We start from the raw sequence: 13,609 nt of genomic DNA, 5'->3' as shown, positions 1-13,609 counted from the left end.
ATTTCAGGCAGCTAATGCAATTTTTACTGTTGTCATGTAGAGCTGGGCAAATACGGTAAAAGGTGGATACGGAATTTGTACAAACATGTATTTTCAATAAATGTGCCTTGAAATATTAATATGCCTTCCAAAGCAAATGCCTCAGGAATATGCTAAGTATTAAATGGAATGAATGTATAGCACCAAGATTCATCATAGAGTTCAGCAACTTCTCATCTCCAAGCTATCCAGAAAAGAAGATGGAAATATCTGGGACATGTGTTAAGACATGTATGAAGCAAGAGTTTGCCATGGCAGGCGTGTCATTAGGTAGTTGGTCAAACATGTCAAAGGAGCTGACTGAAAGAATCCCTCTGTTGAACATTACTCAGAGAGGGAAAACCTATGAGACTTCACATAGAGGATATGCAAAAAGCTTCCCAGGACAGATAGGGATGGTGGAGCCTTGTTCATTCCTTACATGACGTTTGATGGTGTAGAAAGGATTCAGAACAGTTAATATCTAGACAAAAAATTTCTTTGTCAAGTCCTTGAAAAGCTGTCAGTTCTACAAAACTTATTTTAAAGAAAGAATCTAAGTATTATAAACATTTCCTGCCCTTGGAACTCTTGCTTTTGAAAAATTAAGATTAAAGTTTAAACTACTACTACTAATACTTCATATCTTGTTGTCATTTTGACAGTCTGCAGAGGCCTTGAGTGTATACACATTCATTTTAGACAGAATAATTGTCTTAAAACTTAAAACTATTTCCATTAGTAAAAATGGTGTTCATTTCTGGGCACCTCTTTATGGGACAGCTATTGACAAATTGGAGGGAGAGCAGCACCAAAAATGATCAGGGAATCAAAATTAAAAGAGCTAAATTATGAGCTGGTTGGATAAGTGACAATTTAGGGGAAGGAACATAATGATGTAATGACAGGCACAAACACAAAGAGAAGAGGAACTATGTAGGGTGGTACAAAGGGATATATAACTAGGAGTGAAGAGAAGAAACCGAGAAAGGGAAAATTTAGGCTGAATACAAGGAAAAGTGGAATAGTCTTCTGAGGAAGTGGTGATAGTCCCAGCACTTAGGACATATATTACTGAACCGGACAAAACACTAGACTATATAAGGAGCAATCCTGTATTATTAGAGAAAAGGTCGGGATGGCCTAATAGATCTTTTTCATCTCTGACTCCTACAATTCTACAGGTCCTCTGCTCTCAGTGGGCCAGGTCCGCAGCTGGTATAAACGGTCTTGGCTCCATTGACTTCAGCTGAGCTACAGTGATTTACACAGGTTTAGGATCTGACCCAATAAGTCTGGATTTAAAAGGATGTATATAGGAGCAGAATTTGGTCCCATCAATCTATGATTCTGTAAATGTATATAAATATAAAATAATTTAACACCGGATGGGTCAGAATTTGATCTCAGTTACTCATGCCGATGGAAATACAGGGTGAAAATCCAGCATATGAGAAAGCAAAATCTGTCCCATGTCTGTAAAACAGTGCATCACATGAAGCTGATTGAAACCAAATGAGTATAGTACACAGTTAATAAACTAACAGATGAATTTTGATCTAATGGACAAAAAGAATACTGAACAGCAGGGCACTAATTAACCTCTCTCTCCTCTTCCTTTTATACATAAACCTTGAGGATGAAGATTGGCCAAAACACATTTAAAAAGTGGGCACACTAATTCTTTCAACACTAGATGGCATCAGTACCCTTGGCATTAATGCCAACAAACTGTGTAATCCCGCAGTAATCATGGGCATTGTACAGAGCATTATAATATGAGGAGACTAACATTTCCTGATGTACACTAAATCTAAGATGTTGGCTATAAACCATTCTTCAGTGGAATACAAGAGGGAAAGAGATAAAAGAGTTTAGTGGTGGGGAAATATTAACTTTTGTTTTTGCAAGTTAGAAAAAAAGAAAAAAGTTTTCATGCCTATCAAATATTTTAATTTTAGACAACAGAATATAATGTAACATAATAATCCAAGACAATTCATTACAATAACATCTTCAATAAAAAGTTGCTTGAATTAAAAATACACGTAACGCACACACACCCTTGTAGGAAAAAAACCCTACAGTATTTGGCAGGTAAAACTAATTGGGCCCTAACAACCCAGAATAACTGTTATAACATAGCATTAGTGAGGCCATTCCTGGAATGCTCGGTCCAGTTCTGGTGACCATACTTCCAAAAAGGATGTTGAAAAATGTAAAAGGATTCAGAAAAGTGATGTAAGTATGACATGAAATTTGGAAAACATGTTTTCTAGCAAGAGACTTAGGAGCAAAATCTTTTTAATTTACCAAGAGAAGGTTAACAGATGACCTGATCACCACCTACAAGCACCTATGCTGGGAAGTATTTCCAATAGTTAAGGCTACGATTTAGTCACAGGTATTTTTAGTAAAAGTCACAGACAGGTCACGGGCAATAAACAAAAATTCACGGCCCGTGACCTGTCCATGATTTATACTAAAAATACCTGTGATTAAATCTTGGGGGGGAGAAGGGGTACTGGGGGGCGCAGTGGGGGTGCTGGGGGAGGAGGCACCGGGGCCGCCGGAGCAGTGGTTGGTGTGGCTGTCCCCGGAGCCAGCTGCTTTGGGTGGCCCCTGGGCCTGTCGCACCCTCCCCTGCAGAAGTTGCAGAGGTTGTGGAATCCATGACTTCCGTGATCACCGTGACAGACACGGAGCCCTACTGATAGTACATGCTTTTTCATCTAGCAGAAAAAAGCATAATGAGATCTAATGGTTGGAAGCTGCAGCTAGTCAAATTCAGACTAGAAGTGAGGTGTACATTTTTAACAGTGAGAGTAATAATTTAGAACATCAGTAAGGAGAACAATTTTTTAAAATGTGATATTAGGACTCAGGTTAGCATTTTCATGATCCTGCAATCATTCCATGAGTGGAATTTCACATCTGCTTTCCTTGCGTGGGGGATTTATACAAGTTATCTTTGTGTGCCGCCATGGCAGGAGTGAGCCCAGATTTTTCAGCTAATGCTTTTTGCAATGGGGCAATCAAAGGAAACTCTTACACTGGATTTTTGGGACCAACAAGAACAAAGCCTTGCCATGGGTGACTTAGAAATCCAGCAAAAACTCTCATATAACCTGCTTGATTATGCAAAAGAGTCAAATAATATCAAACAGCATGAGGCAGCCTTTTGATATATAATGGAACTGAATTATAATCATTAAAAATTAAGAAATGACAGAGTAAAGTAAGTCCTCCAATAATAATCCTCCAATGGCATTTCAGGGCCCAGGCCTGCTCTGTTGAAGTTAAATAAAATGTTCCCATTGATCTGGGAGCAAGATCGGGCTCTTAATGTACTTAGTGTAAATAATCCAAAATTTATGAATTTATCTTCATGATGTTTTTAAAGCATGTATCTACGCCGAGGGCTCAATGTTCAGCCTTGCCCTCACAGGGTCCCCATTTTTGTCCCTGTAGTTTTTGAATTACAAATAATTATGGGCATAATGTAGGTCATTTGGACACGTGGGTACAAAATTTACCGATGACATTAACTGCACCCACAATTTTCAGGAGCACCAAACAAGCCCAGCTTCTGAAAAGTCAGGCCCTATGTTCATGATTTCTGTATTTTCACTGGGTTTTAAAAATTATTATTATTATTATTATTAACGTTTTCCAGTGAAGTCAGCACTCATGAAAAGTGCTGGACTGGTAATCCTGGAGTCTAAAGTCCTCTACTTATTCACATAGCAAGTCCCGAGCAGGCACCAGCAGCGGACGGTTCCCCGCACTGCTCCACCAATGTGCTTCAAACGGGACCAGCAAGTTTCCCCTGAAGGAGTAAAAGGGCTGCTCAGCGTCCTCAGCCCTTTCAACCCTTGGCCTCTGTGCTGGGAATTCCAACAAAGGAGGCAGCAGTAGCTTAAGCTTCCCCCATGCTGCCAGCATGCCTCAATCTTTAGCTGGAGGGATCATCTCTAGCTCTGAGAGGGTAATTGAGTCTCCCCAGAGATTCACCCTTGCCCTCTTCTGTGTGAGAGCCATGTCTACCAGGAACTGGACTGTGATCACTAATTCATTTCATACAGGTTATCAAACAGCCACAGGAGAGGAGCGACTTCTAGATATCACAGCTGGATTTCAACCAGCAATCTAGAGGTCATTTTCTTATCCCATTATCAATCCCTCCTCAAGACATGGTTCTATGTGAACAGACACGCAACGATCAAAAACATACCCACACACGCTGGCTCCTTTCCATCCCACTGAGAGTTTCCTTGACAGGTGAGTTGGGAGTTTCCTTCCAGTTCATAGCCCTCATCACAGGTCACAAAACACACTGTCTTGTATGAGATATCACTTGACGAACAATTAATTCGTCCATTTTCAGGTGTGTGAAGTTTTGGACATGTTCGAACTGCAAATGGTAAAACAAGCGTGTTACGTTTTCACCATAAAGAGAGGAACAACAGACAGTTTAAAGGTCACTTCTAAAACCCTTTGTCATTTAAATGGATACAGTGAAAATAACATTTTGGTAATCTGGGCTTATAAATGGAGCCAATATTTTCAAAAGTGACCAGTGATTTTGGGTGCTTATGTTAAAACACCTTACAGGGGCCTGATTTTCACAAGGTGGGTGCTTACCCCTTTCTGAAAACCAGGCCTCTTTAAGACGTCACATTGGGAAATCTGGGTCCATATCTAGTCAATGAAGTTGAAGGAAGTGTAACTAAGAAGTTTTGTTCAGTTAGCTCTGGGAGGAGTTACTGAATGATGCTGAATGAGAAGACAGTGTTAGGCCTGGTCTACACTAGGCTTTTATGTCGAATTTAGCGCCGTTATATCGAATTAACCCTGCACCCGTCCACACCAGGAAGCCATTTAGTTCGACATAGAGCTCTCTTTAAATCGATTTCTGTAATCCTCCCCAACGAGAGGAGTAGCGCTAAATTCGAAATGGCCATATCGAATTAGGCTAGGTGTGGATGGAAATCGACGCTAATAGCTCCGGGAGCTATCCCACAGTGCACCACTCTGTTGACGCTCTGGACAGCAGTCCGAGCTCGGATGCTCTGACCAGCCACACCCCGGGAAAATTTGAATTCCTTTTCCTGTCTGGGCAGTTTGAAGCGCAGTTTCTGTTTGGACACCGTGGCGAGCTCAGCAGCAGTGGCAACGATGCAGAGCTCTCCAGCAGAGATGGCCGTGCAATCCAATAGAAAGAGGGCCCCAGCATGGACGGATCGGGAAGTCTTGGATCTCATCGCTGTGTGGGGAGATGAGTCCGTGCTTTCCGAGCTGCGCTCCAAAAGACGGAATGCAAAGACCTATGAGAAGATCTCTAAAGCCATGGCAGAGAGAGGCTACAGCCGGGATGCAACGCAGTGCCGCGTGAAAATCAAGGAGCTGAGACAAGGCTACCAGAAGACCAAAGAGGCAAACGGACGCTCTGGATCCCAGCCCCACACATCCCGTTTCTACGAGGCACTGCATTCCATCCTAGGTGCGGACGCCACCACTACCCCACCCCTGACCGTGGACTCTGAGGATGGGATATTGTCCGCGGCCGGTTCCTCCGACATGTTAGCGGACGGGGAAGATGAAGAAGGAGATGAGGAGGACGAGGCAGTCGACAGCGCTGGCACCGCTGATTTGCCCGACAGCCAGGAGCTCTTCATCACCCTGACAGAGATCCCCTACCAACCGTCCCCCGCCGTTACCCCAGACACAGATTCAGGGGAAGGATCAAGCAGTAAGTGTTTTAAATATCTAAACATTTATTTACAACATAACTGGCATATTTAAAATATTAACAGTAGCTAAAGTGCTTTAAAACATGTAAACATTTATTTGCAACAAAACAGGAAGATTGAAAATATTAACAGCGGGTAAAGTGCTTCAAAACATGTAAACAGGAAAGTCAAACAAAAGGGGAATCAGTGCAAAGTGTATCATGATTAGTCTGTCTTTGGGCGCCTCAATATATAGTCCGAACCATTTTCAAAAAATTGCACAATGTCCGCTTCATGATTATAGTGCCCAAAACCCTGCAGTCATTTGTCCCTCCAAGGGCACCTAAGCCAAGAACTGGTCAATGTAACCGGGGATAGAGGCGACATCCTCCGGGGAGAACTCCTCATACACCTCCTGCAGGTGTTTTTCCAGCCTCATCAGCAGGTTCCTGGGCAGGGAGAGCTTATTAGGCCCCCCGTGGTAGGACACGTTTCCCTGCCACAACGCCAGCAGGTACTCCGGGATCATGGCCTTGCAGAGCAGTGCAGCAAATGGCCCCGGTTTCTGCAGGCTGTCCCGGAGCATCTTCTCCTTCTGGCTCTCCGAGACCTTCAGGAGGGTGATGTCTGGCATGACTCCCTGCTGTGAATTAGGTAGGGGAAAGTTAGTATTGGGACTGCTTGCCCGTCCCTTTACAGAACTGCAACCGCCGGTTTACAGCCACGCGGTTTACAGCCGCGAGGGGGTGGGACAGGGCCAGAGTTCATGCTTGCAGGATTGCTGCCAGCAGAGACTCGCATTGCTTTCTATGTGAAAGGAGGCCAGTGCCACTCTTAAAGTTTTAAGCGGCCACAAGTCTACGGCTTACCATGTTTGCCAGCTAGACAAAGTCCGGTGTCCAGCCCTGCTCCTCAGCTCGCCACAGCAAGACCGCAGGCACTGTAGGCGAGGGCCGAAAATTCGACCTTGTCCTCAGTGCGCGTGTGATAGGTGCTCTGCATGGTCTTGTTCACAGAGAAAGACTATGTTCTCTGTTCACAGATACATTGCTCTGTCTCAGGAATTCACTCCCTTTTTCCAATTCCCACAGCCACATCTGCCCAGAGGCTAGCGCACATTAGGAGGAGGAAGAAGAGGACACGGGAAGACATGTTTGCTGAACTAATGGGATGCTCCCGAGCACAGGCAGCCCAGCAGACACAGTGGAGGGAGAACTTGTCCCAAATGCACCGGGCAAACATTGAACGGGAGGAGAGGTGGCGACAGGAGGACAGGCAGGCTACTCAAACGCTGCTTGGACTAATGAGGGAGCAAACGGACACGCTCCGCCGCCTTGTGGATGTTCTGCAGGACCGGAGGCAGGAGGAGAGAGCCCCGCTGCAGTCTCTCTGTAACTGCCCTGCCCCGCCACCAAGTCCCATACCCCCCTCACCCAAAGTCCAAACACGGAGGGGTGGAAGGGGCCGTGAAAAATTTCACTCCACCCCTGCGGACTGCTCTACCACTAGAAGGCTCTCATTCCCCAAAATTTGAAAAGTCCTTTCCTACCCGCCTCACACAAGACCCCGTCCAAGTTTCACCCCCCCGTTCCATGTGCGGTTGTTAATAAAGAATACGTTTCTGTTCATTTCTGTTTCCATCCTCTTCTTTTGGAGGGGAGTCTGTCTGAAGGGGGGGGAAGGGGCTTGGTCATTGGACAGGACAGTCACCTTTAGCAGGGGGCAGGTGCAGCAGCAGGGCACATATACAGTGCAGTGACTAGTTATCCTGGTCAGTCTGGGAGGTGGTTTTCATGTTTTGTGTGGTGGGGGCGGTGGTGTTGCTCTGTGACTTGGTGGCGGGGGAGGGCAGTTACAGATCTTATGCAGCGGTCCTTACCCTGCATCACAGAGCCGCGCAGCAGGGGATCTGTAACCTTCCTCCCCCTGCAAGACAGTCACATAGCCGACACATACACGCAGTCCCGGCCAGGAGGGCTGGCAGGCTCCGTTGAAACAACCAGTCCACCACCGCGGAGCCTGTCATTCCGGGAGTTTAGAAGCATCATTTGCATCACAACCCTAAACCCGCCCCCCGCCACAGTCTGCGTCCCAGGTTTAAAACATTCCCGCGAAAACAGTAATAAAGACAATGGTGTCCATTAACAAAACAGAACAGATTTTATTTTTTGGGAAGGGGGTGAAGGGGGTATGTAATTGGAGAGGATAGTCGACGGCAACTGGGTAAAGAAACGGGGGCAAGTTCTGCCTCTGTGTCCACAAACTTAAAAGTCACTGGGTACCCTGCTCAGCCTTGAAACTGGCTTTCAAAGCCTCCCGGATGCACAGCGCGTCCCGCTGGGCTCTTCTAATCGCCCGGCTGTCTGGCTGGGCGTAATCAGCAGCCAGGCTATTTGCCTCAACCTCCCACCCCGCCATAAAGGTCTCCCCCTTGCTCTCACACAGATTGTGGAGCACACAGCAAGCTGCAATAACGATGGGGATATTGGTTTCGCTGAGATCACAGCGAGTGAGTAAGCTTCTCCATCTCCCCTTGAGACGGCCAAAAGCACACTCCACCACCATTCTGCACTTGCTCAGCCGGTAGTTGAACAGTTCTTTTTCTGTGTCCAGGGCGCCAGTATAGGGCTTCATGAGCCAGGGCATTAGCGGGTAGGCTGGGTCCCCGAGGATCACTGTAGGCATCTCCACATCCCCAACAGTTATCTTGTGGTCCGGGAAGTAAATACCTTCCTGCAGCCGTCTAAACAGACCAGAGTTCCTGAACACGCGGGCGTCATGAACCTTGCCCGGCCATCCGACGTAGATGTTTGTAAACCGTCCCCGATGGTCCACCAGTGCTTGCAGCACCATTGAAAAGTAGCCCTTTCGGTTGATGTACTGGCTGGCCTGGTGGCCCGGTCCCAGGATAGGGATGTGAGTCCCATCTATAGCCCCACCGCAGTTTGGGAATCCCATCGCGGCGAAGCCATCTATGATGGCCTGCGCGTTTCCCAGGGTCACTACCTTTGACAGCAGTACTTTGACGATTGCCTTGGCTACTTGCAGGACAACAACCCCCACGGTAGATTTGCCCACGCCAAAGTGGTTCGCGACTGACCGGTAGCTGTCCGGCGTTGCAAGCTTCCAGAGGGCTATGGCCACTCGCTTCTGGACAGTCAGGGCTGCTCGCATGCGGGTGTCCTTGCGCTTCAGGGCAGGGGACAGCAAGTCACAAAGTTCCAGGAAAGTCCCCTTCCGCATGCGAAAGTTTCGCAGCCACTGGGATTCATCCCAGACCTGAAGCACTATGCGGTCCCACCAGTCCGTGCTTGTTTCCCGGGCCCAGAATCGCCGTTCAACAAAATCCACATGCCCCATTGCCACCGTGATGTCCTGGGCGCTGGGGCTCGTGGTTTCTGACAGCTCTGTGCTACTCTCCGACTTCAGGCCCTCACGGCGGTGCCGTAGCCTCCTCGCCTGATTTCTCTGCATCTGCCTCAGGGAAAGGTGTATGATAAGCTGCGAGGCGTTGAGAACGGCCACAACTGCAGCGATGGTCGCAGCGGGATCCATGATCGCAGTGCTGTGGCGTCCGCGCTGTCACTGATCAAAAAGTGCGTGAACTGATTTCCCGCCGGTGCTTTCAGGGAGGGAGGGAGGGCGGTAGTGACTGACGGATGACGACAGTTACCCAAAAGCACCCTCGCCACATTTTTTTACCCAGAAGGCATTGGGGGCTCGACCCAGAATTCCAATGGGCAGCGGGGACTGCGGGAACTGTGGGATAGCTGCCCACAGTGCACAGCTTCCAATGTCGACGCTTTCCCTGGTAGTGTGGACTGACAAAGTCGAATTACTGTCCTTAGTGTAGACACACACGTTCAACTTTCTAATATCGATTGCACATATTCGATTTAACTAAAATCGAACTACTCTCGTAGTGTAGACATACCCTTAGTTTGGCTGAGTGTGCAGTTTGGTTTTTTTTAAATTGCTGAATTGCTAATGCTACATCTTGACACCAATTTATTACATAACTAAAATCAACTGCAGAAGAACATGGAATTAAATGTAATCTTGTGCATCAGTCTTGTCTAACACATTAAGCAGTAGCACAACTGAACAGTAAAAAAAAAAAAAAAAAAAAGGGAAGCTCCAGTTCTCCAATCTACTGTTTTTTTTAAGAGCTAGATCCTGCTTCCATGACTTCCATCAACTTGGATGGTGGAGGGTCAAGGCCTGAATGAGTCATGACTGCAGTGGCCTGGGTAACTTCTATATTGTGGTTAAGAATGTTGATTTTACCAAGTGACCCCCTGCCAATGTAGGAGTCAAACTACTAGCTTTCTTTCCAAATAAGTTCAAAGTTAAGCAAACTTGGCAGCTTTCTTTCCTTTTTCCAGTAGTCTATTGCACATATTGATGAGAAAACATGTGTGTATAATTGTACATATTGACCCAACAGACTACATGTCTTCCTAAAGATAGTAAGAGAACAAAGTTAATCAGTTATCAATCAAATGAAATCCAGCTGTACCAACAGCCAGGATTACAAGTCTCAAGCAATTACAAAAATTAGTTTCTTTCTGAGAGAGTTGGATATAAATAAATCAGGAAAAAAACTGCATGATTTGTAGCAACTATTGACCAGAAAATAAGGAGTGGCAACCCAGTTAGCTGCGTAACATCTAGGCATTATGACTGCCTCGTGTTCACTCAGGTCCAGAACACTGCCCCTCCTCCCCCAACCCCTCCGATTCACATGTATGTACAGGTTTTTCTAGAATGAAAGAGATCAGTAAACTTACTCTAGACTAGAGTCACTAAACTCTTAATGAATTAAAGAAAGTGTTGCTCTTCAGACTAGTTTTCTATTATTCTTTACCTTAATTGCACTAAGTAAACATATTACAACTCTAATGCAAATCTGTCATGCAAAGAGAATAGGCTCCTATGGTATTATGTTTTCTACTGTGGCCTTTAATGCCACAGCTGTGGTAGTGTATATAGTGGGCATTGCAATCTATCTGTCTTAGAGGCATTAGGGAGGCAGCTGGAATAAATCTGGAAGCACTGGAGAAATGCTCACCAGGTGACCACGGCTACATACATTCACAGGTGGTAGCATGTGCCTCCTTGCACCCGTTATCAGGTCCTGCTCACCTGCTGGTGTGGAAGGAATGCATGGCCATTGTTCTGTTCCTTTCAGGGTGACGTGGCTATGACTCACCATCAGCAACACTACTAACCTTGTGTTCCAGTGTGGAAGGACCAAAACTGTGGCTACCCCTCCCACTGATGTCCTAGACAGGAGGGAGGGAGCTCCCTTTGAAACATCATCCTGGGGAGCAGCAAAGCACGGGGATTTGCCATTCTGATCTTCTAGCCCTCACCCCTCTAAGGGGGCACACTTGGGAAGTGGAGACCTCTGTTTCCATTCCAGTGAGTATGAGCACGAGCATACAAGATCTATTGGTCTCCTGGGCTATAGCCCACCTAACATTTGGACTTACTGCTCATACATATGCCAAAACACATGCTCCCTCCCCCCCCCGAACACTAAGCTTTTGAATTAAATGGGATCCAGACAAAACCCCAAACCAAAACCCAGCGAACAAGATTTGACAAAACTTAAATAAACTTTCCCCCATCTCTAGTCTCTCTCTCTCTCATACACACACAGAATGCTTAAAGGCCCAGAGCCCTGATCCCACATTTCTTGAGCATCCCATACTCTCACTGAAGTCAGAGGGAGTACTGTGTGTAGGCCATGCAGGATCTAGACTTCTCAAAGGCTAATGGATTACTCTTCACAACACCCCCGTGAGGTAGGGAAATACTATTAGCTCCATCGGCAGATGGGGAACTGAGGCACAGGCAAGTAACTTAGCCTCTGTAAGTTTACAGCAGGAATGTGTAGAAGAACCAGAAATAGAATCCAGATCTTCCAAACTGCAGCCTAGTGCCTTAACCACAAGACCATCCTCTTGACCTGAGGACTATCAATCTGGCACTTTCCACAATCACTAAAAATTCCCATAAATGTACATTAAAATATATTCTGTTGGCCTTTAGAATTTTGTTATAGTAAATTTTTCTGGATTAAATGGGTGTTTTGCAGTTGGACAGTATTTAGCTTAATTTTATATTAGCTGCTGCTAATTGCAGAAGGTGCGCTGATGGGTCTAAGCATCACTTATCACAGCCATGACACATTTCAGCTAAGTAGCGCAAAAATGCCAAAACGTTGAATGTTTAATGTCAAAACCGAAAGCAGTGTGAAGGGATTAAAATCCTTTGGTGTCCTTTCATAATTGATGTGATAAAATACTGTTGGGATTAATGAGACAGCCCATAAACTGTGCCTTTGATCTTGCTCTCTTCTACAGCATGGCTTCTTGTATGAATGGAGAACAGCAGACACGGCATATGCCAAGGCTGGATTTATTTTTTATTAGGAACTTCAACATGATGTGTTATGAGAGGGGGAAAAAAGAAACGATATCCTCTAGATGCTTCAAAGGAAATTAATACCACATGAAGATAACAGCTCAAAGCAGAGGGCTAACTTCTTTTGCTACGTTAAAGCCAAATGCTTCATTAAAAGGAAAACTGTGAAACCTTGCAGAAAAAATAAACCACCCCTCACCCAAAAACCAGAAGACAGAATAGCTTCTTCCCTAAAAGTGTCTGTGTGGGGGCTTAAGATTGATCCACTTCTCTGTGTGGAGACTATAATCCTGTAGATCAGGGGTCGGCAGCCTTTCAGAAGTGGTGTGCCGAGTCTTCATTTATTCACTATAATTTAAGGTTTTGCGTGCCAGTCATACATTTTAACGTTTTTAGAAGGTCTCTTTTTGTAAGTCTATAATATATAACTAAACTATTGTTGTATGTAAAGTAAATAAGGTTTTTAAAATGTTTAAGAAGCTTCATTTAAAATTAAATTAAAATGCAGAGCCCCCCGGACCAGTGGCCAGGACCCGGGCAGTGTGAGTGCCACTGAAAATCAGCTCGCGTGCCGCCTTTGGCACGCGTGCCGTAGGTTGCCTACCCCTGCTGTAGATGATTAGAGTGAAAACCGATTAGTCCTTTTTTTATGCTCCAGTCCAGGGGCTCTCCAGCCTTTTCATTCTGAGGACTCCTTTGTACAAGAGACAGTCTCATGGAGACCTGCTCTCCCAATAGTCCAATCAGCCTACAGCTGGATTTTCAAACTATTTCACTCTGTAGCCTGCCTCGTGGAATGACATGGCCAAATCCCACGGATCTTGCTTCCCTGTCCCAAAGTACTAGCAACATTTTTTATCCATTGCAAGCTCTCACCCCTTCCAGGGTCACTGGAAGTTGCTGGGGGGCAGTAAATTCAGCAACATTCAGCATTAGACTATGCAGCAATTTGTTATGCAAATTCAGGTGGGTTGCTATATAAGCATGGGGAGACTCAAACAGTGACTGTTCTCTGGCTCTGTCCATTCCCCTTGTCTCCACCATGCATCCTTTCCCTAAGTGTAACCTGACCTGCACACCAGCCAGTGCGTGGCTGCAAGCTTCCTTTCTCCAAACGGGCTGTGAAAGGTGGAAGAGCAGCCTCAGTCCATAAGTGCCTGTAGGAGGTCAGAAAGGAATCCCACATCCTCTGTAGAATTGCACAACTGGTTAAGGAGTCCTGCATGTGCATTGGTGGAACTGGAAGGTGGATACCTTCCTCTGAAACATCATGTATTAGGCCACAGCCAGAGGCAAGATGGAATTGTGATCTGATCCACTAAAGCAACATTCAAATGTAATTATTAGCACTCCAGGAGGCCCTCTTTGGATAAATACTTTTTTTCAGCCCCCCTCCCTATTCCCAGTCATGCCATTTTCAACCACTC

General features: G+C 45.7%; 1 protein-coding gene across 1 annotated transcript in view; it reads right to left on the bottom strand.

The window, feature by feature from the left end:
- Positions 1 to 13,609, bottom strand: part of LOC112117246 (sushi, von Willebrand factor type A, EGF and pentraxin domain-containing protein 1) — a 166,130-nt gene that overhangs the window by 108,756 nt on the left and 43,765 nt on the right. Inside the window, exon 6 of the mRNA XM_026646539.2 lies at positions 4,253 to 4,432. Within this exon, the coding sequence (XP_026502324.1) occupies positions 4,253 to 4,432 (180 nt within the window). The remainder of the gene's footprint in view (positions 1 to 4,252; positions 4,433 to 13,609) is intronic.

This window comes from Terrapene carolina, unplaced genomic scaffold (assembly GCF_002925995.2).
Source record: "Terrapene carolina triunguis isolate 2854851 unplaced genomic scaffold, T_m_triunguis-2.0 Scaffold35098, whole genome shotgun sequence".
Taxonomy (NCBI): domain Eukaryota; kingdom Metazoa; phylum Chordata; order Testudines; family Emydidae; genus Terrapene; species Terrapene triunguis.
Note: the sequence above shows the minus strand (reverse complement) of the source record. Positions and strands in the feature narration are given on the sequence as shown.